The 14,725-nt window shown below is 41.0% G+C and overlaps 2 protein-coding genes across 3 annotated transcripts in view; one reads left to right on the forward strand and one right to left on the reverse strand.

The window, feature by feature from the left end:
• HSPD1 (heat shock protein family D (Hsp60) member 1) overlaps window positions 1-14,725 on the forward strand; it is a 349,976-nt gene that overhangs the window by 292,923 nt on the left and 42,328 nt on the right. The window lies entirely within an intron of this gene.
• Window positions 1-14,725, reverse strand: part of MOB4 (MOB family member 4, phocein) — a 74,926-nt gene that overhangs the window by 31,020 nt on the left and 29,181 nt on the right. The window contains exon 1 of one of the 2 annotated variants that reach the window (XM_069070149.1): window positions 892-1,045. The exons of the other annotated variant lie outside the window; for it this stretch is intronic. Within the exon in view, the coding sequence (XP_068926250.1) occupies window positions 892-951 (60 nt within the window). The 5' untranslated portion in view covers window positions 952-1,045. Of the gene's footprint in view, window positions 1-891; window positions 1,046-14,725 lie in introns of those variants that run through there. 2 annotated transcript variants of the gene reach the window in all.

Below are 14,725 nucleotides of genomic sequence, written 5' to 3' on the forward strand. Positions count from 1 at the left end.
ATATATATATATATATATATATATATATATATATATATATATATATATATATATATATATATTTATGCAGCACCTCTTAGCCAAACTACAAAAGAAAATACAGAAACTGAAAATCACAGATTCACCCCAATACAGTGCTCTAGAGGTCTGAAGTTAGCAAAATCAGAGACAAGTCCTTCCCATAACCTGAGGAAGGGCTAACCCGGAAAAGAGCTGACACTACCTTCTAACAAGTCACAGCCTGATGGAAAAGAAACTTGCTGGACCAGAAAAGCACACAAGGGCATGGACGTGAACTTGTCAGAGGCAGACAGACCGAGCCACCTCTTCCACCCTGAGATCTAGAGATGGCTCCCAGGGTCAGCCCCAAAAGCTGGTCACCTCAGGCTGGGAAGGAGCTGGGAAAAGAGAGGAAGAGGAGGGGGGCTGAGGAGGAAGGGGAGAGAACAGTGGTGTTACACTCGCACACACACGCACAGCGCCCCCCCCCCACAAGCGGGGGGGGGGGGGGGTCCTCGGGGTCCTCCTGGGGTGGGGGGTTGGAAAGGAAAGCCGGGACCGCCAACAGCTGCTCCTGACAGTCTCCTGACAGACCACCGGAGGCCCCTTCTCCGAGCCCGGCCTCACCCCCCAGGCTCCCAGGCCCGACCCCCAGCGGCCTCCCTTCCGGAGCCGCCCGGCACTGGCCGCCGCCAGAGAACCGGCGGGTGGCTGCAGAAGCAGTAGGCCGGACAGTAGCCCCTTCGGGGCGGCTCGCCCGGCCCGCCCGCCCTCTCTCTGTCACAGAGCCGCCCTGGGGGGCGAGCCGCAATCCCCTTCCCAGGACTGTCAGCCTGGAGTCCCGCCCGGCCCAGAAAAGCTCTCCGGCCCCGAAGAGGCCCGGGCAGGTACCTGAGCCTTGGTGCCTGGCCTGTTTCTCCTCAGCACTGCTGTCCCCTCCGCCATGACCATAGTGCCAGAGTCTGGGCGGCTAGTGCCGGTACCCGGATGTTGGGGGCCGGCTCCCGGCTCGGAGGGAGGGGGGCGGGGGAGAGAAGAGGAGGCGAAGCGCCCAAGGGCGGAGGGAGGAGAGGTAGCCGACGGAACAGCCGCCCTACCCGGAGGCGGGGGCAGACGGGAAGGCAGCAGTGGGAACAGCTCTCCTCTCGAGCGGGTGGGAAAAGAACCGGAAAAGGGGGAGGAAAGGGAACAACTATGGTGGAGAGACCGGGGATGTGGGAAGGAACCTCGAGATAAGGAAAAACTGGGGTCGGAAGGGCGGCGGGGAGGGCCCGGGGGTGGGGGGGGGGGGGGGGGGAGGGGGGGGCGGGAACCGCGGGAGGGAGGGCTCCGCCTGCGGGAGGGGAGAAGGGGACGTGGAAGAGCTGCGGAGCCTCCTGCTCCCTCCACGAGCCTGGAAAACTGTGGCGTGGGGCTGTCTCGGGAAGCTAGACTCCGGGGTGGGAGTGTCTTGAGTGCCCCCGGCCCCCCGGGGGGGGGGGTCCCTGTGCTGCATAAAATGGTTCGGGAAGGCGTGTGCATATTGCTATGATGTCTGCAGTAGAAGTATCATTGGGGACCGAGACACACACAGGGAAATGGAGAATCCCAAAGAAGACTCCGCCCTGGTGAGGGGCCTAGAGGACTTAACCTATTACAATCCTTTGTAGGAACCTGGCCTGTTATGCCCTGGAGAAAGAAGGACTTCCCTTCCTAGCGGAGCGGACTGAATATGTAAAGGGCCCTGTTTTATGGAAGCTTTGTACTCTGACCCCAAGGGCAGAATTAGGACTAACCGACCGAAATCACAGATGCAGATTTGGGGAGGGTGGGGTCGTAGCGTGCTAGGCTTGGAATCCGAACACCTTGGTTCAAATTTCCCTTCTGACCCTTAGTGGTTGTTTCACTATAAGCAGATATCCCTGCCTGGGCTTCATCCCTAAAATGGGAAAACTAATACCGCAGGTTGTGAAGCTCAGAAGAGATGGATGTAAACCAGTTTTGCAAACGTTAAATGACAGTGTCAGACTCCCTGACTGAATGCAAGTTCCTTGAGAGCAGGGACTTTTTAAATTTTTGTCCCCACTTAAATTGTTAATAAATACTTGATTGATTGGTTAACAGTTAATCTACCCAAAAATGGAATGTGCTACCTTAGGCAGTAGTTGATTTTCCCCTCTCTCCCCTCCACTTGATGCCCTCGGAGATCCCTTTCAACTCTGAGATTCTGATTGTGTACATAGCAATTGGAAAAAAAGATAACAGTCTCAGTGACCGTAGAGAATAAGGAGAGCAAAATATGCCTTGCTGGTTCCAAAGGTTGAATTTTAAAATGCTATTTCTCTATGCACCAGTTAGTCAACAGGCATTTATTAAATATTTATACTTTTTCCAGGAACTGTGCTAAAATTCAGGATACAGAGAGGCAAATCTAGTGTCCCTGCCCTCAAGGAGTCCATATTCAAATAGCAACAAAGTACCTAAAACTATGTACTTACAAGTTATAGAGAGAGTAAATGGAAAGTATTCTTAAATGGCAACGAGTTGGGGGGAAGAGAGAAAGGGTTGGGGACCTGCAAGACCTTTTGAGTCTGAACTCAGTGTGTCCTATTTATGCGTAAAAGATGCAAATGAGTGTATACCTGTGTATCAGAAACAATAGTCACGTGATATTATGCATTAGACAGCCATAGCACATGTTTATGTTTCTATAAGTCTTTAGCCCATATTTATTTCTGCTGCTCTGAGGTGATATTCTGTCTTTTTTTGTGGAGGAAATTTGGAGATCTAAAAGTTTTCAGACCTATTCTACCATCTTCCCAGAATCCTCTCCTACCCCAACCTTTCTTCCAAACTAGCCAAGTATTAATGACAGTCTTAAGAATACTTACATTTTCACATATAAGAAGTAAACAGTTATTGACCTTATTGAATCCCTTGTAATTGGTCTTTAATGTTTATATTCCTCCCAGATCTTATATGTTGAATTTTCCATTGAGCACTGGTCTTTTTGTCACAAATACTTATAAATCTTTCAGCTCATTAAATTAAATTTCAGTTCATTTTTTCATTCAGGATTGTACTCAACTTTGCTAAGTTATTTTTGGTCACAAACCCAGCTCTTTTGCTCTTTGAAATATAATGTTCCAAGAACTACAGTCTTTTTTAGTGTAGAAACTGCTAAGTCCTCTGTAATTTTCATTGTAGCTCTGCATTATTTAAATTGCTTTTTTCTTATTGCTTATAATATTTTCTCCTTAACCTGGGAGCTTTGAAATTTTGCTATGATATTCCTGTAAGTTTTCATCCTGGATCTTTCAGGTAGTCATTGGTTGACTTTTTTTTTCTATTTCTACCTTACCCTCTTGTTCTAGAACTTCAGGACGATTTTCCTTATTAATTTCTTGTAATATTGTATCAAGATTGTTTTTTTTATTCTAAGTTTCAGGTAGTCTAACAATGTTTATGTTGTCTCCTCAATATATTCTCCAGATTAATTGTTTCTCTAATGAAATATTTCACACTCTCTTCTATTTTTTCATTCTTTTTTTTTTTGTTTTATTATTTCTTGGTGTCTTTTAGTCATTTGCTTCCCTTTGCCCAATTCTAGTTTTTAAAAAGTTGTTTCTTCCTTGAATTCTTGGATCTCTTTGTCCAATTGGATGACTCTCTTTTCATAATTTTCTTAATTTTCTTGGATTGCTCTTTTTTCCCCTTTTTGGCGGTCTCTCCTACTTGATTTTTTACATCCTTATTAAGTCCTTCCGAGAACTCTTTTTGGGCTTGTGACTATTTAACATTTCTTTTTAAGGTAGGAATGGCTTTTTTTTTACTTCACTATCTTCTTTTGAACGTAAACCCAAATCTTCTATATCCCTATAGTAACTATCTATGGCCTGGTTCTTTCTCCTTTGCTTGTTCATTTTTATTTTGTTTTATTTTATTTTCAGTAGCTTATTAATGTAATTAGATTCTAGTCCACGTCCTTCTGAATGCTGTCCAGGGACCCAACCAAGGTCATTTCTCTCCACTCCTAAAGCCACAGCAGGGCCCCCAGCCATAGTTGTCCCACAAATGCTCTTGCTCCCTGCAGAGCTGCAAACTTCCCCTCTTCCCTCTGCCCTGAAACTAAAACCAGGGATTCAGCTCTCCTGAAAGAGCCCACAGCCAATAGGGTCCCTGCCCCTCTGCTATAGCACTCATTAGCATGTGCCAGCTCATTCTCCCTCACAGCTGCCATCTTGGACTTAGTCTGGTCTACACAGTTGTGTCCTGAGACAGTGGAGGGTTTTTCAGTCTTCTTCTACTCAGCCGTTCCAGCCCCACTTCGTCCTTGAAATGAAAGCTCCTGAGTCCAGGCTTCTTCCCACCCACTTGTCCCCAGGACTTGTTTGTTGATTCTGCATTCTTCAGAGTCAGCCTGGAGGTGTTTGTACTTCAATCAGGCGAAACCTCTGCCCAGGTTGAGTCTTTCCTGAGGTCCTCTCAAGTTGTCTTAGGAGGGCAACTCTTTACTCCAACTTTTGTTTATTTTTGTTTCTCTATTGTTCACTTTGGCGTGATTTCCTGTTTTGTTTGTGGAGGAAATTTGGAGAACCTGGAATTTTCTGACCTATTCCTCCATCTTCCCATCAAGAAGCCTTTTTTTTTTTTTTTTGGAGGGGAGAAGGCAGGGCACTTTGGGGTTAAGTGACTTGTGCAAGGTCACACGGCTAGTTTTTGTGTTAAGTGTCTGAGGCCAAATTTGAACTCAGGTCCTCCTGACTCCAGGGCTGGTGCTCTATTCACTGCACCACCTAGCCACCCCAAGAAGCTTTTCTTGATTCCCCTTAAATACAAGTACCTTCTCTCTGAAATGATCTCCAATATATCTTGTATATATCTTGTTTGCACTTTGTCTATCCCATTAGACTGTAAGTTCTTTGAGAACAAGAACTGTCTTTGCCTTTCTTTGTGTCCTCAAGGATTAATACAGTGCCTGGCACATAGTAGATGCTTGACTTGACTTGCTCACCTTAATTCTACGGCATTTTCTTAGGCCTAATCCAATTTTACTTCCTTCCCTATAGCATTTGACACTCTCATCTCCATCTGTTATCCCTTCTAGCTCTGAGATAGCTGCCATGTAATAGAAGTTGAACTGGATTTGGAATAAAGTACTTGTATTATCTCCTCTCTTCCCCCGCCTCTTGCTTATGGTATGACCTTGAATCCCATCCCCCAACCTCAGCCCTCCATTAGGGAAGTGAGCAGATTGCTAGGTCAGTTCCACCCTCCCCCAGTCAGCCCACCTTCACAGAGGTGGGCAGGCTTCTGAGTCAGAGAGACTTGACCCCAGCAGGAATTTCGAGGTGTATACTGACCAATCAGTGTTTCTGGCCTCTGAAAGTTTCTGCTTACATAATACCTAACTGTTGGCTGTATGGCATCCCTTTAAAAGCTGAGGCTCTACCTGAGATCGAGGCTGTACGAACTGGGACAGTGGAGTGGTACCTGGTCAGCCCTCCATGTGGCCTGATCAGTCAACATGGCGTATAATAAAGGGTCCAATTCTAAATTGTTCATTGGGTCTTGCTCGCGTTTTCTGGGTACAACAATACATACTTCTGTTTCCACATCTGTAAAATGGTAAGGAGTTGACTAAATCAGAGGTTTTCGAATTTTTTGGTCTCAAGACTCCTTTACACCCTTAAAAATTATTGAATACTCCAAACAACTTTTGTTTATGTTGGTTATTGGTAAATGTTTAACAACTGGCTCTCTGAAAAGGAAGGCACACTTTTAAGTTTAATCTGCATTATTAAAATTTTCTCCATCATTTTCTTAAGTATAGATAATCAACAAAATTAATCAATCAGCCCTGATCTGTAGCATTTATGAGGTATATATATATATATATATATATATATGAAGTATAAATGCTCACACTGAAAATCTAACAATTAGCTTTCAGTAAGAGCTCCATCATACATAGCCCAGGATATCTATTGGTATTTGCCATATTTGAAATTAAAACTATAAATTGTTTAAATATTCAATTAAAATTTCAATAAATTACATGTTAGCATAAATAACATTTTATGAAAAGTAACTATTTCCCAAAATAAAAAATTTAGTGAAAAAAATGACATTGTTATACATATTTTTTTCCAAAACCTCTTTAATATCTGACTCATTTGATGACAGCTGTATTCTCATATCTACTTCTGCATTCCCTCTGTTATGATATGCTGTTTTAGTTGAAGTACATGAAGAAAATCTGGCGTCATACAGATATGTAGTTGGAAAAGGGAGGAGTGGGGCAGCTAGGTGGCAAAGTAAACAGAGCACCGTCCCTGGAGGCAGGAGGACCTGAGTTCAAATGTGACCTCAGACATTTAACACTAGCTGTGTGACCTTGGGCAAGTCACTTAACACTAACTGCCCTACCTTCCCTCCAACAAAAAGCCAAAAAAAAATTTTTAAAGGGAGGAGTATATTAGTAGGCAAATGACATTAATATTATTATGAAAATATTGAAGATCTCCTAAAAGGATCTCAAAGACCCTCCACAATGGTGATCCTCAAGCTCTATTACAGGTCTAATACACCCATCCTGTAACATTCCCTTCAGAGTATACCAAAGAACCCCAGGTCTGAAGTTGCATTAAGAAATATCACTTAGCTTATAAAACAGAATGAGAGAAATAAATGGAGTTGTGTTTAAAAAAGCATAAAGCATCATTCTGGGTAGGAAAGGGGGGCGGGGTGGAAGGCTAATAAAGATAAAAGTGTTCTGATGTAAACCCTGACCTTGTTCACAGGAATAACCTTGTTCCCTAAGAATGAAATGTTTCTAGCCTATACCCCTCAAATTTATGTTGATAAGCTTTCAGGGTTAGTTTTGAAAAACATCAACTGCTTCAGAAATGCCTTGACCATCTGACAACTTGGAGTAGAGAAATGGCATGCTTTTTTTTAGAGATAATATATGATGAACTTGTTTGGAATTCAAGAATCCTAGGTTCTGGTCCTAGTTTTGGTAGTGACTTAGAACAAACCATGAGACTATATGAGTCTCAGATCTCCATTTGTAAGGAGGATAATGACATACTTCCTTTTCTCTCCTTTGTGGAAAGGGCATTTTCAAGGATAAAATGGGACAATGGAAGTAAGTTGGCAGGTTATGATAAAAGATTTACAAAATAAAATGTCAAGTAGAGGAAATATTGAGTACCAGATTGAGAGCTGGCCCCTGGGTCAGGATGACCTGGGTTACCTCTTATATGTAATTAACTTCTCAATGCCAGAAGAGTTGCCTATCTCCACAGCAAGAAATTTTTCTCTTCTCCTCCCCACTGTCCCCACCCCAGCTCCCTAAATCAACATAAAAGTGGTTGGGAAAAAGTTGCTGCCAAAAGGTTAATTTTAAAAACCATTTATTTTGCCTTTGGTGATGGTGCTGCCATGTTGGGCTTGAAAACAGGAGACCAGGATTAGCATCCCAGAAATGCCATCCATAGGGGGCATGACCTTGGGCAAATTACTTGACTTTTACAAGCTGAATTCAATTTCCTCATATGTTAAATAAGAATAATACTTATTATTATCCTTGGATTTACTAATTCAAAAGGTTGTTAATTAATTAATTAAGAATCAGATTTAATATCTTTAAAGTGCTTTATAAATCAGCTAAATTTCAGCCTCACTTGGACCCTGCCCTCAAGCTTTCATCCTACATATAATCTCTTTTTCCATCCATAAACAAACTCTTAGAAAAAATCATTACTCTCAAAGCCTCAACTGCCCTATCTCCTACTCATGTCTCAGCTCCCTGCAATCTGCCTTCTATCTGAACTGCTTTTCTGAACTCACCATACTTTCTCTGTCCTCACCCTACTTGACTTCTCTGCAGCATTTGACATTCTCACCTCTTCCTGGTCACTCTCCCATCCTTTGGTTTTAGTGAAGCTTCTCCCCTGGTTCTTCTGCTAATATCTGAGCACTCTTCAATCTCCTTCACTCTATCCTCTGACCTTTAAGAATGGGTGTTCCCCAAGACTTTATCTTGGATGATTTTTTTCCTCTACACTCTCAATTATCTCAAGTCCCTAAGTTATTATCAGTTATTATCCCTATGTAGATGATTCCCAATATTTGGCCAGCCCCAGTATTTCTTCTGAGTTTATTCCTAAATTATTAGCTGCTTGCTGTCCAGTGCTGTCCATGTCCACCTAGAAGTGTAAAAGCAACATGTCCAGAGAAATCATTATCTTTCTGCCTAAGTGTAATGTAATGCCAAAAGAAAGGCAACTTCCCAGGTTCAAAATACCAGCATAGGTGCTCTCTATTTTATTCAGTGACCAACCAAGAACAGAGAAGATTAAAACATGACATCATTCAAAATACAGCATTTACTAAGTGTGATTAAATAATCTCCAAGGACTACCCCACCCCAGGACCTTCCAATCATTCAATCAATTACAAAGTCTCTGTTCTAAATACTTCTCCACCCCTAGGCTATACCTTAATTAAGTCCACCACAAAGCCCCTCTTCTCAAATGGAGATTATTTTCCAAACATAGGTAAAGTACCTTCATTTGTCAATCACGGAGCACAATAAGGTCAAAAGTTTCCCACCCCTAGGATCACAATTGAATCTACCCCAGAGTTACATCAAGTTTAAACACAGCACTTAATACCCAAATGGAGGTCTTTTCTTCATCTTGACACAAGGCAAGTTCTCAGCAATCTTAGTTCCTGGGGAGACAAGGCTTAGCAAGGCCATAAGATACATTGCCAGTCCCTTCATGAATTTATCCTCTGTCTGTAGAACAGTCCTAGAACCCCTGAACACATTAGCAAAGCCCTCTCCCAGGATTTCTGTAAACATACAACAAGAAAATCCTTCTTCAGGGCTTCTGAACCAACAGAAAGGCTCCCAGACCCCTGCAACAACAGCACTGTCCCTCACCAGTGGACAGTATTCATTCTGTCTGCAGGACAGTCTCCAGACCCCTGCAACAACAGTACTGTCCCTCACCAGTGGACAGTATTCACTCTCTGTCTGCAGGACAGTCTCAGGCCTTCTTAGCGAACAGCCAGGTTCCAGGACTTCTTCAACAAAAGGACAGTCTTTCACCAGTGGACAAATCTGGCAAAATAACATCAAAACAGACAGACAAAGTACCAGCAAAACAGCCATGTCTCCTCAGTCCTTGGCAGCTCAGGGGGCAGGTCTCAAAAGTCCAGGGCAATTCAAAGCGGCCACCAGCAATTCTCTTAGTCTCTCTCTCTCCACGAGGTGCAGCTACCAAAAAAAAAATCTTCCGCCTCTCTCTTGTGTCTCCAAATCTACGTCACCAGCTCCTCCCAATTCAGGACTTTCTTTTCACATCAACAAGCCCATCCCACAGGTGGGATTAACAAACTCTGGGTTTTAACACAATCAATTTGAAAACCAAGCCAATACAGGGGAATCTTTAATTGCCATTACTATCACACTAAGCCTGCTTCTCTTCTAGACTTCCTTATTTCTTTCAAGGATAATGTCCTACTTCTAGTCTCCCAGGGTCAAAAACTTAAAACTTAAAGAGTTATCATCTCAGGGTGGCTAAGTGGCACAATGAATAGAGCACCAGCCCTGGAGTCAGGAGGACCTGAGTTCAAATCTAGCCTCAGACACCTAATGCTTACTAGCCATGTGACCTTGGGCAAGTCACTCAACCCCAATTGCCCTGCCTTCCCCACTCAAAAAAGAAAAAAAAAGCTATCATGTCTGACTCTTCACTCTTCTTCACTTCCCCCTCATATCCAAACAGTTACTTAGTTGTCAATTCTACCTCTCTACTCTCTCATATTGATCCACTTCTGTTTAGGCCCTCATGATTGAACTATTACAGCAACCATCTAATTGGTGTTCTGCCTTCTCTCTCCCTCTCTACTATAGAATCTATCCTCCATACAGTATGACCGTATCACTGCCCTATTAGCTCCTTGTTGCCTTGAGTATCAAATATGAACTCTTTAGCTTAGCATGTACAATCAGGCTCCAATCTACTTTTCCAGCCTTATTTTATATTATCCTCCTTCATGCATTTTACATCCCAAACAACTAAGCTATTATCTAGCTGTTTCCTAAACTCAGCCTTTACCCAGGCTTTCTGCCATGCTGGCAATGGTCACCTTTCTCTTCTCTAATCCTTGTCTTCAAAGCACAAGAACCACCTCCCGCACAAAGTCTTTCTTCATCCACCTGGCTGTTACCTCAAATTAAATTTGTCTTTATATGTGTGCATGTCAAATTCCTCTTTGTAATTGCATTAGAATGTAAGCTCCTTGAGGGCAAATGCTTGATTTTTATTTTCTATCCCCAGTGCAAAGCAGTGTCTGACACATACATAGTATGCATGAAATTAAATTCCCTTTGCATTTTTGTGGAATATGATTAATAGAAACTGCTCATATCTTATATCGTAATTTAAGGTTTGCAAAGTGCTTTCTTCATGACAAGCCTTTATGATAGGTGGTACAAGTGTTATTGTGCCTACTTTACATACAGATGAAGAAACTGAGATTGAGGTTAAATGACTGACCCTTGATCACACAGCAACAAAAATGTTTGAGGGGAATTCAAATCTAGGCCTCCTGACCCTGAGTCCAGCACTCTTTTCACGAGCTATATAATAGTTTTACATGATAAGAACATATTATTTACAAATTTATCCCTGTGATCATTCCTGTCAAAGTAATAAAATTATCATTGCTTGTGTTGACAGAGATTCTCAAATTTCTTAAGGCTAAACACTATAGGGAATTTAGTTGTAATGAAGGTAACTACAAGGGTGAACAATAAGGATCTCATTACATTTTAAGAATCTCTTCTCTTGAGCAAATGATTAGCCTTCAGAATAACAGACTTAAAATACCATTATTCTAAATGTAACCTATGGGCCAAGGAAAATGAAAAAGCACAGTGGAAATAGCCTAGTGTGATGACAAGACCTGGATTTTTCTCTAAAGATTTTCAGAGTTGAATGGAATCTTCACTGGCCATCTAATTCAACTTATACCTGAAAAAAAAAGTCCTTCAACAACCAACCTCTTTGTCTTTCTCTTTGTCTCTGTCTGTCTTTTCCTCCCTTCTCTCCCCCTCTTTCTTCTTTTTCACTCTTTCCCTCTCTTACTCCCACCCCCTCACATTTTTGTGTGTAGCCTGCAAATATGATAAGTGATTCCAATCTTCATTCTGACCCTGACTTACTGTATGACTTTTCTATGTTGTAATTTCTTCCTTTTACACAAGTATTTCAAGAACAGTTGTCATGAGGATTATTGGAGAAGGGCAGTGAATAAGATAATGTCCAGAAAGTACTTTGTGAGTTAATGATCCTGTCTCTACTATAAAAATATGTTTGCGGGGCGACCAGGTAGCACAGCGAGTAAGAGCACCGGCTCCAGTGTCAGGATGACCTGAGAATCGAATCCTGGGCTCAGACACTTAGCACCTACCCAGAAACACCTGGCCGTGTAACCTTGAGCAAGTTACTTAACCCCAATTGCTTTAAAATATATATATATGTTTGGTATTTATTCCTTTCCTTAAAAAAGTTTATCTTCAAAAATTATATTCTACCCTGGGAAATCATAAAGGGAAAGCAGATACATTTAGTTAGAATAGGTAAATATGTTTGAGCCAAATATAATGGAAAGGAAGACACCACAGAAATAACTGTTTTGTGATGTTTCAGTTTATTTTTATTAACATTAGTTTACTAATTAATACAGGTTATCTATTAATGCTAGACCCCTTAGAATATCTTAGAATAGCTTTAGGTTTACTCCAATGCCTATATACAAACCTGTGGACACTGGAGATAAATTGAAAAGAGCTGAACATCCTTATGCCTGACAAGCATTGTCATTTTGATCTTTGATCACCAGGAAAATGGGTAGTATCACATAATGTAATAAGTAAGCAAGACTTATGAATACATACTAATTTTCACAAATATGTATTCTAGCTTTTTAAATGTATGTAGAACCTGCTGTGAATTAGTATAGTCATTCTGAAAAATAGTTTGTAATTGTACAAATAAAATAGCTAAAATATCTATGCCTTCTAATCCAGAGATTCCACTGCTAGAAATGTACCTATTGGGGTGGCTAGGTGGCACAGTAAGTAAGAGCTCTGGCCCCAGAGTTGGGAGGACCTGGGATCGGTTTGGGCCTCAGGTACTTAACACCCACACAAAAAAAACTGGCCGTGTAACCTTGGGCAAGTTACTTAACCCCAATTGCTTTAAAAAAAATGTACCTACCGCAAGGAAGTTATTGATAAAAATAAAGTCTACTTTACACCAAAATAGTTATAGCAGCACTTTTGTGGTAGCAAAGAACTACAAACAAAATACATGCTTGTCAAGTGGGGAACAAATAATAATTAAGATGAATAGTGGTATGTAATAGAATATTATTGTGCTATAAGAAATGACATATGAATATAACAAACATAGAAAGACTTACATGAACTGATGCGGAGTGAAGTAAGCAGAACCAAGAAAAACAGTATACACAATGACTTGTTCAGTCGTGTCCAATTCTTCATGAGTTTCCTTGGCAATGACACTGGAGTGATTTGCCATTTCTTTCTCCAGCTGTTTTTTTTTTGGCAAGGCAGTTGAAGTTAAGTGACTTACCCAGCGTCACACAACTAGTAAGCTTCTGAAGCCAGATTTTAACTTAGATCTATCCTGACTCCAGGCCCTATGCTCTACCCACTGAGCCATTTGGCTGCCCCAAATACATGACTACAACCATGTAAATGGATAGAACAACCACCACAAAATAATAAAAAATGAATGTTGCAAAATTACAAAGTACAAGAATGCTGCAGAGAAGACTCTGACCTTACTTCTTTGCAGAGGTAGGAGGTCTGCAGATGTAGAACATTGCTTATAGTTTCAGATTTTGCAGGTGTTTTGATTAGTTGATTTTTTTTCTTCACCTTTTTGTTTTCTTTTAAAAAAATCTTTGTTATTTGAGATGGCTTTTTGGAAGGGGGAATAGGGATATAGTGGGAAATTTGGCTGAGGTAAGAACACAAGGTATTAATAAAAGATTTTTTTAATGTATGTAAACACTGTTGATGTTAATAAAATACAAATTTATGTAAAAGGATAACTGAATTAATAGTAGATTTTTGGTCCCATGTCTCTTCTCAATAAACAGATAATAATAATTCAGCTGCTACTCTATTGGGATCCTTAATAGGTTTTCATTTAATTTTTAAAAGGCAGTTGGAAACTTCTGTCTAGACCTAGGCTTGCATCCATGTAGGGGACCTTCCACCCCTGTAGAAACTCCCTCCCATGATACACATCAGCAAATCATCTGTATTATATTCTTCTAATGCATGTTGATGAGGCAACATAGCACAATGGATGGAGTAATGGAATCAGAGTCCAGAAGACCTAAGTTCAAATCCTATCTCTGGCACTTAGGATCAGTGTGACCACGGACTAATCATTTAATCCCTCTGAGACTCAGTCAACTCTCCTCCTCCTCCTCATCTCTTGATTTCAGGATCAAATGAGATAATACTTGGAAAGCACTTAGCACAGTGCCTGGCACACAGTAAGCAATTATTAAATGGTTTTTACCTTTCTTTCTCCTCCCCTCTCTAAAACTATAAATTCTACAGTTGCTATCTGCCTTGGTTAAAGGATTTTCCACACTAATGACATTACAATTCTTTCATACATTGTTTCATATGTGTTACACACACACACATACACACACACACTCAAATTTTGAGTTAGATCTGTAAGCTATTCATTTAGAATGAATGAGCTCCTTGAGGGCAAGGACTGTCTTTTGCCTCCTTTTTGTATCCTCAGCACTTAGCTCAGTGCATAGCACATAGCAGATACTTAATAAATGTTTACTAAATGGATTGACTGGTGTGATTATTCACTCCACTGATTAGTTGCATTGAACTGCTTTATTTTTCTTTTGTAGTCTTTGTTACAGGAGATGGCTTGTTGTGTAAGAGAGGTAGGGAAAGCTATATCTGTAAATATAATATAAAAATAATAGCTAGCATTTATATAGTGCTTTAAGGTTTGCAAAGCACTTTACAAATAATTTCTTAATTTTATTTTTACAATAACCCTGGGAAGTATCTACAAGTAGAATGCCCCAAGAAGCAATGAGCTCCCTTTCCCTGGACCTCTTCAATCTAAGGCCAGAAAACCCAGGGGTATGATGTTGAAGAAGGAAATCCTGTTCAGATAAAGGTTGCACTAGACGACCACTGAAGTTTTCAGTCCCTTCTAGTTCTGGTATTGTGTTAGTCTATGAGGTCAGTTAAGTCGTGAAGTGGATAGAGTGCCAGATCTGGAATCAGGAAGTCTCATCTTATTGAGTTCAAATCTAGCTCTGTGACCCTGGGCAAGTCACTTAGCCCTGTTTGCCTCAGTTTCCTTATCTGTAAAGTAAATGAACTGGAGAAGGAAATGGCAAACTACTCCAGGATCTTAGCCAGGAAAATATCAAATGGGGTCACAAAGAATCAGAAATGACTGAACAACAAAAATTAGTCTATGAATGAATGATTAATCTTTCATTCTCTTGACTCTCCTAGGGGTATTTGTTAATCAATCAACAAATATTTATTATGTGCCAAGCACTGGGGATACAAGTAATAAAACTTCCTACTTATAAAGAGCATATATTCTATGAAAAATAGACAAATATACACACATAT

The sequence above is a fragment of the Petaurus breviceps genome, unplaced genomic scaffold, assembly GCF_028583685.1.
Source record: "Petaurus breviceps papuanus isolate PSGF00001 unplaced genomic scaffold, PetGlider_PUasm1.0 90804, whole genome shotgun sequence".
In the NCBI taxonomy this organism is placed as follows: Eukaryota; Metazoa; Chordata; class Mammalia; order Diprotodontia; family Petauridae; genus Petaurus; species Petaurus breviceps.